General features: G+C 41.1%; 3 protein-coding genes across 5 annotated transcripts in view; all 3 read left to right on the top strand.

Moving 5' to 3' along the window:
* exoc4 (exocyst complex component 4) overlaps nt 1–4,055 on the top strand; it is a 102,453-nt gene extending 98,398 nt beyond the window's left edge. Inside the window, exon 20 of the mRNA XM_068586867.1 lies at nt 1,898–4,055. Coding sequence (XP_068442968.1) covers nt 1,898–2,135 — 238 coding nt within the window. The 3' untranslated portion in view covers nt 2,136–4,055. The remainder of the gene's footprint in view (nt 1–1,897) is intronic.
* An 866-nt stretch (nt 4,056–4,921) lies between these two features.
* On the top strand, nt 4,922–18,880 carry lrguk (leucine-rich repeats and guanylate kinase domain containing). 3 transcript variants are annotated; one of them, XM_068586198.1, is made up of 21 exons: nt 4,922–5,181; nt 5,450–5,503; nt 5,984–6,079; nt 6,224–6,305; nt 6,470–6,570; nt 6,849–6,930; nt 7,297–7,421; nt 8,698–8,841; nt 9,236–9,316; nt 9,538–9,624; nt 9,780–9,886; nt 10,418–10,537; nt 11,446–11,542; nt 13,262–13,375; nt 13,808–14,009; nt 14,762–14,878; nt 15,155–15,321; nt 15,596–15,684; nt 16,004–16,075; nt 17,371–17,489; nt 17,801–18,880. In XM_068586198.1, the coding sequence occupies exons 1-21, from the start codon at nt 5,089–5,091 to the stop codon at nt 18,055–18,057; spliced, it is 2,406 nt and encodes an 801-aa protein (XP_068442299.1). In that variant the 5' UTR covers nt 4,922–5,088; the 3' UTR covers nt 18,058–18,880. The 3 variants fall into 3 exon arrangements, with proteins under 3 accessions (XP_068442299.1, XP_068442298.1, XP_068442300.1); XM_068586197.1 differs by having other exon boundaries at nt 17,368–17,489; XM_068586199.1 differs by lacking the exon at nt 5,450–5,503 and having other exon boundaries at nt 17,368–17,489.
* Nucleotides 17,929–19,435, top strand: part of col7a1l (collagen type VII alpha 1-like) — a 61,880-nt gene continuing 60,373 nt past the window's right edge. The window contains exon 1 of the mRNA XM_068586200.1: nt 17,929–18,059. The gene's annotated coding sequence lies outside the window, so the exon portion shown is untranslated. The remainder of the gene's footprint in view (nt 18,060–19,435) is intronic.

Raw genomic sequence — 19,435 nt, 5'->3', positions numbered from 1 at the left:
CAGCGGGAGCCGCCGCTGTTGAGCGACCGGCAGCCGCCCTTGGCCAAGGTGGCCAGTTAATGCCAGGAGAGAAAACTCGGTTTGCCTGAAACTGTCTCTGAGTATATTCACTGTCACTCGGAGACGCAAGCTCATTAAAATGCATATGCTTCTCTTGTTACACGGGGAGCCGTATTTCCATGTCTACACAGAAGGAGCAGCGTGAGCGGCATGTTAGCAGAGCCGCAGCAGCGCCAGTCCTCCGGCCGTGTGTCTACACACACACACGATGCGTTCAGGCACAGTTTTGAGTCCAGGTCACCCGCGTTTTGGCAGCACTCAAAGTGCAGCACACAGCCATTGTAGTTATACGAATGACAAAATGCAAGGGAATATATTTCAACTGTAATTTCAACACGGCCGTTGAGCACTAAAAAGGAACACAATCTCGCACAAAAGTTAAAGGTCTAAGGAATATCACATCAGCGGTTTTACACATTTAGCCCATCTAAATTAAATCACATTTACTTCTCGTCATGGCTAACTATTTTGCAAAGAACGCCTTTGTATTTGACTTTTTTTTTTTCTTTTTCTTTTTGCTCCAGCCCTCTATCGGTTTTGTATTCATTTCCATAAAATATGTGCATCAATTGACTGAATTACCACACAACAACAACGTTTTATTGACAAAAATGAACACAGACTTTATTTTCACTGTGATAAATTACCCAACTCAAGCAAATTTCAAGAGTCGCCTCATTGATTTTTGTATCACACAGAATAGCTGCTTGGTTCCAGAAGAACTACAAATGGATGCACAAACTAAATTACATTTTTGTCCCCCCCTAATTTTAATCATGGGTCATAATACAGGATGTATTCAACTCACCTCTTCCTCTTGCATTGACTGGTTCTACAACTACTTCACGGAAGTCTAGCATTAAGTGTGTCTTTAGAGGATGGGATTTGTCCATTGCTGGGGGCAGATGGTGCTGAAATCTATTCTTGTCTGTGCTCGCATTGTGTTGTTCCTGTGAGTGTTTGGGAGCATAGTTGCTTGGCCGACACAATCCCTCTCTCTCTCTTTCTCACACACACACACACACACACACACACGCATACTCTCTCCAATGTATTTGACCTGTTTTGCCCCCGAGCAAAGGAAACTGTCTGTCCTGCATCCCAACACTCGCCTGTTCATTACCGTATCTCCAGTTTCTTGCCAAGCAATGCTTTGCGCACAGGGATGTGTAAATTGTGTGTATGGCAAGTTACCTTCCTACTAGAGTCTATATTTATGACTAAATATTGTCTTTGTAAATTGATTCTAGTGAGTATTACATTCTAGGCTCACAGACACAGGAGGTCTACCTCTATATATTCAACAAAAAAACAATACAGAGAGCATGTATATACATACACAATACAAACCGTCCCTACTCACGTCTGTCTGGCATGTTTGACCTTTCTATTTGATGTTTTAGTGAGCAGTTAGAGGCGTGTGGGATTCACCAGCACTCACTCTCCCTTTGTGCTCTTTCGTTATCAGTATGTACTTCATGGTCTTTTTCGAATGGCCCACAGTGGCGTCAGGTTGTGGTTAAGGACCTATTAATTCTACACACACCTCTTTTGGCTCTGTCAACGGTGTTTCATTAAAACGGTCTCTGTAGTTTGTAGCCGCTGAATGTTTTCCTTCCACCTTCAATCCTCCCGTTGGCGGCCGGGTGAGAACCTTGAAGTCCCTTTTACAAAAATTGGGTTTGACAGCAACAGCAGTTAGTTTGGCTTTTGTGTTTTCCCTTTGTTGATGTTGCTTCTTTTCATTCTGCACTAGAATAATACATAGAGGATTGTAAAGTTTTATTCACTTTTTTTTAGGGCTCTCTCACTTCATTCCTTGTGTCTCTCCATGCAGGCAGTACTATGAGATGCTGTACAACACCGCAGATGAGCTGTTGAATCTGGTGGTGGACCAGGGTGTTCGCTATACGGAGCTGGAGTACATCAACGCCCTGTCCTTACTCCATCGCAGCCAGACTGGTGTCGGGGACCTGAGCACCCAAAACATCCGGCTGCAGAGGCTGAAGGAGATCATCTGTGAGCAGGCCGCCATCAAACAGGCCACCAAGGACAAGAAGATCACTACAGTGTAAAGAGGACAGGGTCCAGAGGAGGCGTTGATGGCCCATCAAAAAACCTCTGTCCTAAAAAAAATTGTTTCTGCTCCTTCCGCTGTGTCTGGCAAAAACATGTGCAACCGATAATTGGGTCATGTATGAAATAGTAAGGAATGGTAGATCACAAACTTGCAGGACAGTGGATATTTAAGAAGTGTGTTAGAAAAGACTGAAAAAGAGGCTTGCTCTATACCTAGATCCTAGTGTGTGTGTGAAATATGTTGATGGAAAGTGTGTTTTCTCCAATTCAACTTATGTAATATGATGACACTGTAGTCAAGGGTTGATACAGATATACTTTCCAACACTGGGCATGTAGATTATATATATAGCTGCTCTCCAGGGACCCTCAGTGTATGCAGCACTGGCTCACTCTAATTGGGAAGCGAGGCGACAACCAACACAACGGCAGACTTTGCAGTTTGCTCCAAATCTGTGTCATAAGGTTACGACAGTATGTTGTCAATTTACACTTTTTTTTAAAAGTAACTACAAATGTAGCAGTCGTGCTCTGACTCCAACGGTCCTCCACTCCACCCACCGTGTCTCCAGCTCCAGATAAAAGGCGATTGTCTTGGACACTCACCAGAAAACTTAGGCCCCATCTCATCTCATTTTCCTATTAGATCTAAACTTCCGCTCTCATTTACACCTCCATCTCTCCTCTCCTGGCAGCCCCATGAGCCCACTGATTCTGTCTGCAATAACAGATGTCAGATTAGACTGTCTGAATGAGGCCACATCTTCCGCCTGCTGCCAATTTCGGTCGGTCCCCAAAGATTTCCCTAGCAGAGAATGGTATCATATCCATGGCTGTTAAAAATCTGTCTGTCTGTCTCTTTTCTTATAGTTAGTGCAGTAAACTAGTGTGGAACATTGTGAGCTGATTAGCATCGTTTACAAATTGAATTGAGAGTCTGTACTAAAGATGTTTTTTTGCTGATTTCGATTTGATTCCATAAAGCAGAGATAACGTTTCTTGGAAATGTTATATTTCTAGTCTAGAATACCACAGTGACGCGACTGCGTGTGAGGATACATTTCATCAGCCACATAGCTGCATAAACTTAAAGATTGCTATTCTAAATCTGTATTCTTTTGTCCAGACTAGACGGACTTTTAAAATCAACTAAACATACAGACTCAAGAGACGATCACAAATCATTCCCCTCCCTGTTTTTAGTTCATTAACTTAGGAGAGAAGTACTTAACGAGAGCAGGAGAGAGGAATGGGAGCGTTGTCAATACTGAGGGCCCGGTGCTGGTCTCCCTGAAGCCCACAAAGCAATCCATCATAATGACACATCGGCTGGGATCGATGGGAAAACAACCATGTTGCTGCTGAGGGCTTCGTCTACCGCTCTGAAACAGGCTCTTGGTGTAAAATCTCAAACCGGCTCATTCAGCTGGACAGCGCTTCTTTTGAAATGTTATACATGGGACATTTTAATAGAATATTACCAGACTGTGTCTCTTCACACATATATTCTATTATGCTAGTATCCCACTGCACACACAACCCCCTCAAGTCCAGAAGGCATATGTATTTGACATACTCCATGAATGCTGTCCATGCTTTTTATTCATGAACAAAATATGTCAAAAAATAAACAAGGTTCATTTTTGGATTTTGCAGATCTGTTTTTTTCACATGTCTTTTTCTTTAAAGTGTACCTTTATTTGTACATCTGGGATGAGCGTAATCTCGATGTTTCAAGCAAGAATGTGTTAACATCTATACTTGTTTGTCTTGAACAAGTTTAAACATCCTCATGGCTCCTCGAGCTGAGTGTCATCTGAGAAATGTTCTAAAAATGTTTGTCTCTTCTAAATTAAGCACACATGATTTGTTAATGCGTACACTTATACACTAAGAAAATAAATCCTTCAAATGACCTCATGTTTTGTGTGTTTTGTAAAGTGAGTTTCCCTGTGGGGGTGCATAACAGTCATATTTTCCATTGAGGGAAGTATAGCTAACAAGACTTCACACTAACACCTTTTTTCTGCACATGACGGCGTAGTTCATCACTGTTTTGATACACCTGAGATGTTACTGCCTTGTGTCATAACCGAGGACAGATCCAAAACCAACACTAGAGGATGTATTTTACCTGACAGCTGGGATGTTTTGTCTGACATGGTTTGAAGCATGACGTGTCGCATATTGGAATCAGAAAAATAAACACAGACAACATTCCAGCTAAAGGTGTGTGTGTTATAGGGATAAATCAGTAGGCTATCTGCTGGTTTTGGGCCATATTTGCAAAGCAGGACTGTGTTGGCCATAGTGTTCCCCACTGTAATGAATTTCCTTTTTCTTTTTCTTTTTACTAATAACCAAATGTGTTCATTTTACAATATGTAATTGACACTCCAGTCAAAATGCCTTGATTTATTGAATGATAAATTGGTCACATCCGGGACTGTTAATTTAGTCTCGCGATATCTAATAATCTGTGATTCCAAGCGAAGCCAGCTAAGATTTGCATGGTTTTAGTAAACTTTATTAACCATTACTCCATAAGAATCCTCCAGGTTGTTTCCATCTTGTTCGTTTTGGGGATGCGTGCCAGATAAATTTATTACGGCTTATCATGTGTTATCTATAAATAGTTGAAACAGTAACCGTAAACAACCACAACTTACTTTCTATTCCCCTTAAATAGCCTTAAAGTTACTGTCGCGTTGGGCGGAAGAAAAGAAAACTACATAGCCCACAATTCCTTTCACCTCTCACTCGTCGCGAGCGTTGCCCAGCGACCAACAGCGTATGAGTTCATGTGAAAAGCTAGGTTAGCTTGTTAGATTGCTGGAGCACGGACACATTTCAATAGTTTTTTTTATTTATTTTTTTAATTCATCACAAAGTTCTCACTTCGACTGTCAGTCCGCCCGTCCATTGTCACCGACTTTTCATTAAGGCACAATGAAGGAAACCACGACGTCACCTCGCTGCTGCTCTCCAGGGTCCCAGGATGACGCTCCGGAGGAGGTGGAAGAAAACATTGGAGAGATGGAGGTAAGGACTGGCTTGCTGAGCTGGAGAAACTTAACACGCTAAATGTACTGTTTTACTTCTACTTAGAAATTCACTTTTTTTTTGTTTTTGTCTTTTCAATTCCACATATTGTACTGCTTAAGTTTCTGACAAAAAAAAACAAAAACAAAACACGAGTTTTACACTGGCATCGTGCCAAAGTAGAATCATTGTTTACTTTCCAGGTGTGTCAGAGCATTGTAATGGAACAGTTTCAACAAAGCTCCATATTTGTTCTCTTATGTAACAGATAAAGCAGGTAACCTTGCACAAGAGATCTGAGGGAGCAAAACGACACAGCAAGGTCAAAGAGTTGATTATTTGTGATTTTTAGCAGCGGTTAGAGTGGTGTGTGTGTGTGTGTGTATATATATATATATATATATATATATATATATATATATATATATATATATATATATATATATATATATATATATATATGTGTGTATATATATATATATATATATATATATATATATATATATATATATATGTGTATATAAAATCCCTCTTTATGTGTGTGTGTGTGTGTGTGTGTGTGTGTGTGTGTGTGTGTGTGTGTGTGTGTGTGTGTGTGTGTGTGTGTGTTTGTTTGTTTGTGTGTGCTCACTGCATGAATAATGTGTGTGTGTGTGCACTTTTAGGAGCAGAAAGCTGTGAGCACTCGGTGATGCTTCTGTAACTGCATTGTTATTTGCAGGGATGGCCATAGTTCACTAGTGTACATTCTGTTCTACTATTCTATTAAAAAAACACATTTCATTTTTTGTTGTGTTTACAGAAGGATGGGGTTTTAACTGCTGAGATGGTCTCTAGAAGTGTGTCCAACATTGGACACGTTGGCATTGGACTGCAATACCACCACCTGTGTCTGCCTGTAAGACACTGTGGATTGATTTGTGTCATTTATCAAGACAAAGGCATATGTGCCAAATCCGTTTAAATGTTCTTATTGTCACGTTGACAGTTTCATTATGAGGCGTATGTATTTTAACCGAGTTTGTGTTTTTCTCTACTCTAGAGTCAGGATCTCAGGGACATCTCTGTTTTATGCAATTATGTCCATCTTCAAAAGCTGCAACTGCCACACAACAAAATCAAAGGTAACTTTTCCGTATTCTCCTATTAATTAAGAGTCCTTTAGCCTATTACAGACCTGTTATTTCTAAAATATTAAAATATGTAATCAACGCATAATTGAACGTTTTACCTTTCTGTTTCTGTCTTCATCATTTGATCAATTACTCTTACTTTTCTCAACTGCCAGATTTGTCCTGCGTGAGCAACATGCCCTCCCTCATCGTCCTGGACGCTTCTCACAATGCAATCTCCAGCTTCTTTGGATTCAAGCCACCCAAGAACCTAAAAGTAACGCAAGACCTTGAGCTGACAGGACAAGACCACGTTTGATTGGTGGCTTGGGCTTTACTTCCTCATGCTATTCCCTTATGTTAGGCCTGGATTTCCATAGCCCATCTGTAGTCTCTTTGAATATGCTTACAAGGTATTAACTGCCCTTGAACGACAGTGAACTTTAGCAAATTGAAAATTCTTTCCTGGGATTCGGTCAAGGAATTTCTTTTGTGATAGATACTGAAGACTTGTTATGACTTTTGTTAACATTGTGCTACTTTCTTTTTTTTCAGGAGGTCAATTTCTCCCACAACCGTCTGACAAAAATGAAGGACTTGTCAGCTTTTTCATCTCTTAGTTTTTTGGATCTGAGCTGTATCCTTACTGAAAGACATTTGCATTAATGCACGTGTACTTAAACTTGCACACACACACACACACACACACACACACACACACACACACACACACACACACACACACACACACACACTTTCTCTATCTTTGTCTTTGCCTCTTTCTCTATCAGTCACACAACATTTTTCAAAACCCCATGGCGTTTTCCTTTACCTATATATATATATATATATATATATATATATATATATATATATATATATATATATATATATATATATATATATATATATATATGATAATGTCTGTGAAAATATACCTAACAAACACAATGTTCAACTATAATTTCCCCTTGTGTGTTATTCTTAACATGTACTTACTCAGACAACAGTTTCAGTGAGATTGCTGGCCTTGAGCAATGTTGCAAGCTCACCGATCTCAACCTGGAACACAACAAGATCTCGAGGGTCAGCGGCCTGGACACACTGCCCCTCACACACCTCTGCCTTGTAGGTCCAACTCTATTCCAGTCAGAAATATAATAAACAGAGTGCACGTTCGCACATAAACATTCATACATACAGTATTCTCAAGTGCATACTTACAAACACGAGTTACAGAAATCTTTCTTGGCCAGTGCCTGGCAATACTTCTACTTACATGTATGACTTCGCTTTGCAGGAGGTTGTTTACCCCTATGTGGTGTTTATTTATCATTGCATGCACACACACACATACACGCACACACACACGTGCACGCAGGAGGAGCTATTTCAGAGTTGTTCTCTCTTGCTGCAAGTATTTTACCTCATGTATGCTAAATTTGACCTATTTATGTTTGCCTCTCTATTCTCTCCCCTCTGTCTTTCTCTTTATGTCTTTGTTTTTGGCTGCATTTTTACATTTACTAAAACCTTGGCCCCCTGTTCGAGAATCACCATATGGTCCAACAGCAGGCCTTTTCTCTCTCTCGTTCTGTCTCTCGTGTGTGTGTGTGTGTGTGTGTGTGTGTGTGTGTGTGTGTGTGTGTGAGCCTGTGCGCGTGTGTTCTGTCCTTTATCAGTGTTTCCTCATTGTCAGCAGCCATCGGTCTGGCTGTGTCTGCCCCTGTCTGTAGCTTTGCTTTGGGACCAGCTGCTGGTTTTTTGAGTGAGCCTGGACCAAGTTCAGCACACACAGGCACACATAGACACACATGTCGTACCTTGTCCATCCAGCATCCATCTAATCCCATCCCTGACCCCACTTCCTCTCATGCTGGCTCCCTAAACAGCACACCCCTGTCAGCCAGCCTGTTTCCCAACCCATCAAAGCACCGACCTGGAGCTTCCAGGGACCAGTGCAGTCACCCACCCCCATTGACAGCAGCCCTCTGCCAGGCAACACACTTGGCAAGAGTAGGACGAGGTGTGGCCAGACGGCTAGATAACAACTTTAGTCAGTGGAATGGAGAGAGAAGCAAGCTCGGGACCCTGACAAGGAAGGAGTGCTCAGGTCTGGTTCTTTAGTTGGTTCGTGTGCTGCGCTTGCACCTCGCCAGCTGTTTAGCTGTCAGTCCTCACCTGTCAGGATTTAGCAGCGAGAGGCAGGCCTGCCACTCAAGTCAGGACTGTGGGGAAAGAAGGCTCAGGCACCCTGCAGAGCGACCGTGCCACGTCCTTAATATTTAGTAGTGGGAATCGTTAACAGTATCCATGGTTTGTATGTCACTTATGTATGCTTGCATATTCATAAAGCTCATGTTCTTGCCTCTTCAAATGTGTCCTCTCTCCTCTCTGTGTCCAGAGGGGGAACCAGCTGGAGAGGATTGAAGGGTTGAATAAGATGAAGTCTCTGCAGGTTCTCGACTTGTCTATAAACCGAATCACCACTCTCTCTGGCCTCCAGAATCTCCACCTAGTGGGCTCTATCAATCTGGAGAAAAACCTGGTATTAACTTAAAAGAGAGAAACTTCAGAACTCGGGGCTTAAACAGAGAAATATGTCTGCCTAAATCTTAAATGGGATTTAGCTTGTTTAGGAGATTAAAATCCAGAAACAGATGGAGATTTGTGACACTTTAAAAAAAAATAGGACTGCACCGCACTGTACCATCACACATAAAAGTAAAACTATCTCAACGCAGCTGTTTAACAGATAATTAAATATCCTCAAAATAATCAGCTGAATGACTCAAATGCAATAATACAACATTGTAGTTTAATAATAGTGGAGTTGTAGACAAAGTTGAGAGTAAACTTTTAAGCTCTGCAAATTACTGATTTAATACTACAAGTATCCTATTACACAGGGACTGCTGCATGAATTTGTGGGTTTGTTTCAGATCAGTGAAATTCAGGAGTGCAAACACGTTCATGATCTTTTCCTGTTGAGAGACCTCAACCTGCTGAGAAACCCTGTTCAGGTAACGCAATCCTTCATTGGCCACATGATTCTATGAGAAAATGTATTCAATGTGTGGAGATGTATCGTGTATGAAAGGTATGCATCTCGTCCTCATGACGGTTGTACCCAGCTTGTAAGCACTCAAGGCTCTCGGTGACTTCCATCTGTGAAGGTTTGTCAAAGTTGGTGAAAGACTTTATGTGTTTTTTGTAATAAATGCCATGTGAATGTTATTGGTAGGAGCAACCTGATTATAGATTGGCAGTCATCTTCCTCCTTCAACACCTGTCTGTGCTGGACCAAGAGACAGTCACTGCTGAAGAAAAGGTATGAATATACACAATACTTTATCATTTCATTACCAGAGGAATTGTTCAAATTTAACAGCACAAACACAATGATATATCAACACACTTGACCTCCATGTTTAATAAGGGACACTACCACTTAATCACCTAATCACTTTTATATGTTTTGCATAGGTGTCATCAGTAAACAAGTATGACCCTCCTTTGGATGTGGTGGCAGCCATGGATCACATGACCCACCTGGTGTATCATCTGATGCAGCCTCAGGTGCTCTATGACAGGTTAGTACATATTATTTAAAATCCTAACCTCTGAATGGTCCTCTGCCTTCTTGAATATAAAACCTAAGATACAACCACCCAGTGGATTACATGAATATCATGTTAACTATTTATTTTCTTTAATCGAAGGATAAAATTGATCAAACTAAATCTTCAAAGAGGTGAATGTGAAGGTTTACAATCAAATTATGATACTCATAATCACCTTCTCAAGTCAACGGTCACTGACGCTGTTTTTAAACATGGGCAGCAATTTAGTTGCAGTGTTTCTGATGCTCATATTATGTACTCCCTTAAAGAAAAAAAAATGTTTGAGCATCAGCACTTTATTGAGAACATCCATCGTCAGCAAATAAAAAGCTGCAGCTACAGTCAATTTACCATTCTCCTGTGCTTCCTAGACGGAGCACATCCATATAGCCCACAAGGCTCCCGCTTGTATTGACTGGAGGAGTGGCTCTCACGACCGGAGAAGCCTGTGTTTAATATACCTGTGTGTGCGCGTGTGCGTGTGTGTGTGTGTCCAAGCAGCACTATGCCCAGTGCAGACTCTCCATATCCCATGCTGGTTCTGACCGGGCCTCAGGGCTGTGGGAAGAGAGATCTGGCTCACCGCCTGTGTCAGGATTTGAGCGAATACTTTGCCTACGGGTCAGTCCCAAACTTTCTGTACACATATCACCTGTCACATACTTAATAGCACTTTCATTGCTCCTAAAATACATGGAGTGGAATGGACTGAAAATGCATATTCGGTAATAGTTTAATGTTGAAATTATTGATATGATCTAGCTTGGGGGAAATAAGAAAGTTTTCTTTTTCGGGGACTTTAAAGCTTTCAGAAGAAATGTAGTCTCAATATACTTTTGGGAATATCATTCATGTACAAGTAAAACAATTACTTGTATCAATTTTCTCTTATGTATCTTCTACTTACTACAGTGGAAGTCAAACAGCTGCTAATCCTGTTAACCATACAGTTGAGTCTGGTGAACCAAAAGCAATGAACTGAAAGCTGCACATTGAACTTTGATTCTCAGTGGGATTTACTTACAAGCAACCCTTCAAATGTTAATACAAATAAATGGGTTATTAACCATCTGTTCCCAAAGAAATTAAACAATAGGTCAGATATTCTTAAGTCTTTCTTAATACATTGTTGTAATAATTTCTCCTGTCCATACTGTTTGGAAGCAACCCCTTTATAGCACAACTACACTGTGAGGAATAAGGGACAAAATTCAAAGTCTGCATTCTTGGCCAAAATGTCTTCTTCAGTTCAGCCAAAGCTCATGTGAGGATTCTGCAGACTGATTAACATGAAGCTTCAAGTAAGCTTTCGCTGAACTTCCAAATCCATTTTTGGACTGAATGAGTCCTGCAGATCCCATTCCACCCTCCTTACTGTATAGAGAGAAGGCCATAACCAATAGCTCTTTCAACATACTTTAAAAAAAATCAGAGCCTAACCTTTAAATGTGGGGGCATAAATGATTTGGCTGGATATGTTCAATGAAATCTCCAGACTGACTGTTTCTCTATTGTGTGTGTTTCCACAGAACTTGTCACACCACTAGGGGGCCACACTTCGAAGAGGAGAATGGAATTGATTACCACTTTGTCAGTGAGGAAGAGTTTCGGAACATGATTCAGATGGTGCGTAAGCTTGTCATTATGCTTCTTTCAACATCACAGGGACCAACATGAGAACAAATTACAGTTTTCATGTTCTTTTTAACTCAAAATAATCGTCTACAGTTAGTGTCGTAACTAAGTCATGAAAACAGAATAGTACTCACCACAAGCTAATTAAATGTACTCTGGGTTTTGAAAAGCAAGGTTCAAATTGATTTCACTCACAAGGGCTTAAGTAGTAATGAGTTGAGTAGTTGAGATAATTAGTTTTACTTGGATTGATTGATTTGTTTTATCTGGCTGATATTTCAATGAACAGAGATACATTTATTTGAATTGCTGTAGTAATTGCATTTTTCTTAAGGATGACTTACCACAGCATCTCCGACAACATTTCTTTGCGAGTGATGATTATTAGTCTGAGATAACTGACAAGAACACAGAGAGCTAATGGGTTTAATATTATCAATATACAGACCTTGATTAAAATGACATAATACACACCTCTCAGCAACTGCCAGGGGCTGATTTCATATACATGATCAATTTCTATTTTTATTATTTATTAACAGCAACCAAATCTGATTCATTACGCCAGCTTTTCTTCTTAGAGTCAGAAAAAAATGGGTGCTGAGGTATAGGACACATTTGTTTTCCATCTTGTCCATCTTGTCAAGCTGGCGGTTATGTAAGAGTGGTGGGGGATGATGGATAGTGGTCTGGGTCATGTAATGATTTACACAGCGATGGCTTTCACGCTGGAATTGATTCCTTTTGTGTACTCCAACAGAAGTGGATCAGCTTAACTTTACAGTCCGTCACTCCCTCTTGCTGATTTGTCCATTCTTCTCCTTTACCCTCCATCCTTGATTCTCCTGTTGTCAGCTACTTGGTTTATTGCGGTCCTGTCCTCCCTTTCTTATCACGCTCTTGGCTTTCATGTGTCAGCTGCCCTCTTTTTCTTCGCTGCTTTTTTTTACCCTCACATGTGCTTTCAGTAACTGTGCAATCATAACCTCTTGATCCCACTTCTTGTGGCTGTTCAAAATTAATCCCAATCAGCCGTCCTCGGCACTTATTATGGTCCTTACAGCGACTTAAACACAGGGAGCACCTGCTGTGCAATTTGTCTGGATAGCGTCCATTAGATTTTTTATTGGGGAAACAAAATAAAGTCAAACAAGAATAAAAGTCTTTTGTTTACTTACAGTTTACTGCTACCGGCTCCACATGTGGACGTTTGATTGACAGGCCAGTTTCAAGATAGATTCTGTTGGTCTTTTTGCTTTCTAATTGCTAATATTTAAAATGTAACAAACAGCAGTCATTTTAAAATTACCAAATTAAAGTAATACAATTTATAAAAGATCACTTTTCCTCGGTAATAATGTCTGAAACCCCTTTAGCGACCGCAAGCCAAAGAAATAATGACATGTTTGAGAGATTTTAGTATTGTAAATTATGCTGTTCAAATAAAACTGCCCAAAAAGCAGGCCGACAAAAGGTCAGGGGTCCTGTGTGAGAAGTAACAAAGAGAGATTCTTCCTCTGACCACCAGGCCAAGAGTTCAGTTCACAGGTGGGCAAATGAGTTCAGGTTGTCAATCTTGACAAAACACGCTGGGGTTGTGTTTGCATGTCAAACATGATGTCTACTTTAGGAGTTAAATGAAGCTCATAACTGTGGTAACCATGATGAATGATGGGGCAATAAAGTGGTGCACTGGAAATTGCCTTGTAGGGTAAATTCATCCAGACCATGCAGTACGGGGGTCACAGCTACGGTCTGACCAGAGATGCCATCGAGGATGTAGCCAAAGAAGGACTAGCCTGCTGTGTGCATATGGAGCTGGAGGTGCGTATGCTACCTTGTGTCTGAGAGTACATCAAGCAGACTATACCAAATGTGGTCAATAAGGCCAGTTCAGTGATAGAAGCAATTTAGGTTCTCGCAGCAACATAGAATTATTAAAGGGTCCTACGGTTATACATTTATTACATTTGAAAAAAAATTACAATATGGAATATGATTTGAATAATATAATTTAAAATTGCAAAAGAAGCGCCCTCAGTAGAGTGCAGACCTCCACCCGGTTTGTCACCTCCCAAATAAAGGATTTGAATGGCAGCAAAGTTAACAGAAACAGGGTTTCATTCAGGTCAGTGGTATGCAAGATTATTCGTGGACAGTCAGAAACACACACTGAACCAGACCTGTGATCTCCCCACAGGCCTACGCCTGGCGAATACCAATCCCTCACTGTAAACTGTTTGTCCATCCTTCCAGGGTGTGCTCAGTCTGAAGAACAGCTACTTTGAGCCTCGATACATCCTGCTCATCCCCACCCAGGTTGAGAAATACATAGGCCACCTGAAAAGCCGCGGCCTCTATACCGCGGCACAGATTGACGTGGCGATGTCTCGCGTAGAACTCTACGGCAATACCAACAGGCAGCGACTGGGATTCTTCGATAATGTTATCCCCTGTGGTACGGCAAAGAAGCACTTTTTCTCTATTGTGAATGCTTTTATTAACGTTGTCAGATGCTGTACTTGTTAATTTTAAGTGTTCATTGCAAAGGATAATAATGGTAACTATATGTAATCCACTTAATCAGATACATTTCATTATTTAGTGAATGGAAGTTAAAATGTAGTACAAAGTGTAATCATACGTGTTCTCATTTCATTTTTAACAAGCTAAGAAAACAAAGAAAGAAAGTTGGAAGTCTTTGCTGTGCTTGTTCTGTTCCCTGGCAGTGTGTCACTGTAGAGCCTTGCACAGCTCAAAGAAAGCCCACCTCACTCTGGCTGAGAGCAGTCCAAGTGTCATTGGTACAGCCTCGAATAAATTAACACACTTCACTAAAAATCCATGCACTACACTTTCAATCCAATTACCACATGTATTAAGGCCACGTAGCCGCAGAATAGCTGTGTTGATCATTCCCTCATGAAGGCACTTAGACATGTTAGCTGTTTTCTTAATGAGATGAACATACAGAGAGTACGGACCCTCATCACTTTTATGCACTGCTAGCTGCTGCCTCATTACGCTAAGGTCATCATCCCCATCTCTTTGATTCATTACTGTTTGATGGCAGATGCATTGGCTCTGTTCGCAACCATATTTTTTGGGGTCGCGCTGTGTGTGTGTGTGTGTGTGTGTGTGTGTGTGTGTGTGTGTGTGTGTGTGTGTGTGTGTGTGTGTGTGTGTGTGTGCACTTTGATGTGTGAGTAGATGACTGGGAGGAAGCCTATCACATGCTGAGGCACATAGTGAAGGAGTACCTGTTGGTAGAGGAGCAGGAAGAAGGAGAAAACAACAATAGAGGATCCCCTGACAACACCTCCACTGGTGTGTATTTGTGTGTTTGTTCATTCAGATCATCATTAGCAGACTCAACGTGTCAGGGTGCTAATTTTTTTCACTGGTAGTAAAATGCAGTCAAGGGCACCTTGCACAGTTTTATTTAAAGGGGCAATTTCCTTTTTTTTTTAATGTCAAAGTCAATTTACTAGTGACAGGAAGCATTACTCAGCCCGTTTAAAACAGATGTATAATATCTTTGTCCAGCCAATAACCATCATATGCACTATTAAACACTATTAATACAGTCTCTTTGTCTCTCAGGTCACGAGCCAGACGAGAAGCCGCTGTCGCCGCCTCTGTCGAGATCGGGATCGGGATCAGGAACACTCACGGCTCACTCTGCCACAGCGCTTGACCCCTCAGATCTGTCGTACAGAAACTACTTCAACAAGATCCAGGCCGCGCTCAGCCCTCAGAAGAGTGCCGCGGTGAGTTACAATATGTCTGATGTAAACTTTATGGTTCACGAAGACTGTAAGTGAATGTTAAGTAGACGACTACACTGCAACACACTTGCGGAGAAAATATCATTAGTCTTCTAACGGGATGCTTTCCCCTCCTTATTTCCATACATCATCACTCCCCCATCCCACTTTACTCCCCTTTTCCCGGCTTCTCTTCTTCCCGCTCCATCTTTCCTTCCTCTCACCTTCCTCTTTCTCCTCAACTCCTCCTCCTCCTCTCTGTCTCTCTCCTCTGCAGGAGCTAGCTTCCATCAGGAGGCGTGAGCAGCTGGTGAGAGAGGCCATTGTGGGGAAGAGTCCTGGGATCTACAGCCAGCTCTTCAAAAGGTTCATTATTAGTAGCGCGCACTCCACTGCACTCCGGTGCTTAATTTCAAGCGGGCACTCTCAGCTGGGCCAAATTGGTTTAATTTGTCCACTTGTCCTAACTGCGTTTTGATGGTTTGTTTTGGGGTTGTTTGACCTTGAAGCTGAATTGGCAGGTGGTCACATCATTTGAATCTGAGTGTTTGTTAATATGATGGGCCTGTGTAGTGGCACTAAAATATACCTGTCACCACTCGTGAAATCCGAATGAAAAGACCTGAATGTGAAATTGATTTTTCCATATGCTTGTGAAGAATTATTTAATTCCCTCCTCATTCAGTAACCACAGCTCTGCTCTAACCGCACCATCATCACTGCAGATTCCAGATACCCATTTTACTGAGGACAGCAGGTAAGAGCACACACACACACGCACGCACGCACGCACGCACGCACACACACACACACACACACACACACACACACACACACACAAAAAAAAACACAGTAAACACTTTCAAGTGATCACATACTACCAATGGATTTAAAAGTAAGGCCAGATGTGACTGTATGAGAACAACAGATGGAGACACATTAATTCAAAGTTGTATGACATTTCACTTTTTATGGTTTCTAAATTCCAAATTAGAGCACTTTGATTTATGATGAGGTGAGAGAATACAGAAGAAGGCTTGTTGTTTCATAAAAAACAATAATGTGGAGCCCAGGCCTGTTTTTAAAACATATGTTCACTTTTATAGAGCTCATTCTTCTGGTGCAAGCCATGAGGGGACATATCTAAACACACATGCACGGACACACACATAATCACAAATACATACTTTTAAATCTTCTGGTGCTTTTTGACTCCAAAACGTGTACACTTGAACTTACTGTGTGCTGTATCTAACAGCACAAACACCGCTTCCACACTTTTTTCAAATTAGCACCAATTTCTTTAATTTCTTTCAAAAGAAGACAATTAAGAGACATGGAGAGATACAGTACGTGTTCAGTCAAAATTAATTTCTTTCCCTGGGGGTTCATGTTCTCAGAAGACTTGAAAATCTACAAGTTCTGTCACAGCGGTCTGAGCGATACATACCCCCAGTATGTGTCGTTTGCATTACTCAGCCCTTCAGTATTTCCTTTGGAAGATTCCAGACATCTGTCTACTGGTTGGCAACACTTACATAAGAATGTGTTTCTACTTGTGTGTCTCTTTCTCACATATATAACAGAGGATCCTTTCCTATTGAATATTTGAATTTTTTACAGATAGGCTTGCGTGTATGTACACATCTAGTCTCAAAAGCTAGTCGAAATCCCAGAATTCAATGACACATTTCTTTCCCTTTTTAAAAAAAAAAAAAAAAAAACAAGTACCAGAAATAATCATTCCAAAATGAATGTGTCATTACTGATTTGTGGCATCCTGTCAAAAGTGCGGTCAATATCTCCAGGTCTGGAGGTCTTGCTCCGCACGATGGCAAAACTTCCAAGAGACATTCTGTTAAAAATGTCTTTAAGCAGAAGATCCTCACTCTCGATTTGTTGTGTTTTTCTCACTTTTGTCTCTGGCCTCTTTGTTTAACTTCACACATCACACCTCTCGCTACATGAACTTTATCCTCCCCTTTCCTCTCCTTGTCGGTCTCTTTTCCCCCTCACCCTCTGGGATTTGTCTTTTCCTCCTTTCACAAGCAGCTCGGATGAGTCTCGTGCCAGTTCAGCGCTGACTGTGCCCAGTTCAGCCGGGGGCTTTTCTGGTTCAGTGCAGCCGCTAGATATGTCTGTCCTGGGACACACCTTGGAAACACTCAAAGGTTATTATTGTTTTTGTTTTTGTCATTGTAGGGCATTTCTGTTGCTATAAATAGATAGCCAAGAGAAGAGAGATTTATAAGTGGCTAGAGTCCAGGGAAAAAGACAGTTCAGTTATTTGTTTTTACTTATTATGCTTCAACACACAATATGTGTCTTTTGTGATTCATTTTATAGTTTATAACTGTGTGTAAATGATCAAAACAGTACATCTGATTGTAAGAAAAGTAAGCTGAGTGCATTACGATCAAAACATATGTTTGATGTGCTTCCATATAGTAACATTTGATCATTTCATACCTCATGGCATCAGGTGAAACTCCTGAAGCCCCTCATCCAGACACAGACCTGCTGGCTGCAGCCATGTCTCCCTCCTCTGATAGACGTCCTGGATCCAACGTCAAGCCCATCCTGCCTCCAATCCCTTCCGGGCGCAAGACCCCTGCATCACCCAGCCCAGCGCCTTCACCCAAACCCAGCCTGAACACGACAGCCGAAGAGGAAGGAGATGTAGACCTGCAGGAAGGCATAGCGTCACCTAGCCTGGAAAATTTGTCAATCAATCAGTAAGAGTACGTAACTTAAAATGTAAGGTTAGTTGGTTAAATTATAAGAACATCAAAAGCCTGTGCCTTCGAATGTTAAAAGTCAACCGCAAAACACACACGTGTTGCTATCTAACCACAAACTACTCACAGTGATGTGATGAACCCAAGCCAAAAACTTGAGGTCGGCCTTAACTGTCAGCACTCGTCTTTTTCTGTGAAATGTTGCTCGTGCCACAGCACGCCTGGATCTTTTGCACTTGCTATATACTTTATAGATGATAAGTGATGGTTTTAATGACCATATATGCTCTATATAAGGAGACAACACTATAATTATAGGCAAAGTTGTGTTTTTCCTCTTTGTAGAATTACTGGCGTGCTAGCCTGAAGGTATTGTGTTGACATATGTTGTGATTAGAGCTCCCACACAGATTAACACCTTGATGTCTTTCAGTCATGAGGAATACAGTAGTATGTTCAAGTAAATAGCTGTTTTTGTATATTCATATTAATGTGTTCTTATTCTTGACTTAAGGTAGTGTCTGTTCATCTTGGAAAGTTTATATCTCCAAAATATGTGATATGACATCATGTTTTGTGAATGTGGCTTTCATTTTCCTGACAGTGAAGTGGCATTATATTTCCTACTGTTCAGTAATCTCATCAAATAGGATTTGCCATTGACACCTAGATGCTGATATTTTATATGCAGCATGGAGCGCTTGTCAATGGATGATAAATACATCATTAATCTTTATCTCTTCTGATGGGATTATTTATTCAGCTGGAAATGCATTCCTATGAAAGTTGTTGACAGGTATTAAACAGTGAGCCATCACAAACAACTTAGTGTGTTTTTGTCAGTTTGTGTGTGTGTGTGTGTGTGTGTGTGTGTGTGTGTGTGTGTGTGTGTGTGTGTGTGTGTGTGTGTGTGTGTGGTTGTGTGTTGCGCATAGCCATTCACACAGTCATACATACTTGTGCACCTGTGTGTGTCTGTGAATTTTAAATTTATTGTAAATTGAAATTGTCATCTGTCACAGATGTATGCATTGCTTATTTAACTGATGCCTCAGCCAGTATGCTTGTAGGTGCATGTGACCGTGCACATACAGTGTGCATGTCGATGCAGAGACTCTGCACACACGCTAAACACACCTGGCCATCCATCACTGTCTGTCTTCCTCTCAGGCAGCAGATGTTGCAACCCCATCATAATTCTTTGGGAGTTTGAAACCAGACAGTGTCTTTAGGGCCCCTGGGGTGTAACCTACTTCCACTGCAGTCTGCACCATAGCTTATCATGGACTAACATGTTGTCTTCCTGCGCATTAGCATAAGTGTATGCAGCTATGTGCATAATAAAGTTAGCAAAAGCCTTCAAGCCAATAGAAACGTAT

Source organism: Clinocottus analis, unplaced genomic scaffold, assembly GCF_023055335.1.
Source record: "Clinocottus analis isolate CAN_PGR_092001 unplaced genomic scaffold, fCliAna1.0.p SCAF_20, whole genome shotgun sequence".
Taxonomy (NCBI): Eukaryota; Metazoa; Chordata; class Actinopteri; order Perciformes; family Cottidae; genus Clinocottus; species Clinocottus analis.
The sequence above is the reverse complement of the archived record's forward strand: the minus strand, read 5'-3'. Positions and strand labels throughout refer to the sequence as shown.

Bases quoted from the DNA above. Each gene is read 5' to 3' on its own strand.
- lrguk (XM_068586197.1), top strand. From the start codon at position 5,089: ATGAAGGAAACCACGACGTCACCTCGCTGCTGCTCTCCAGGGTCCCAG. The intron at 6,931-7,296 runs GTATCCTTACTG...GTACTTACTCAG, and splicing joins TAGTTTTTTGGATCTGAGCT to ACAACAGTTTCAGTGAGATT. The intron at 9,625-9,779 runs GTATGAATATAC...TGTTTTGCATAG, and splicing joins CAGTCACTGCTGAAGAAAAG to GTGTCATCAGTAAACAAGTA.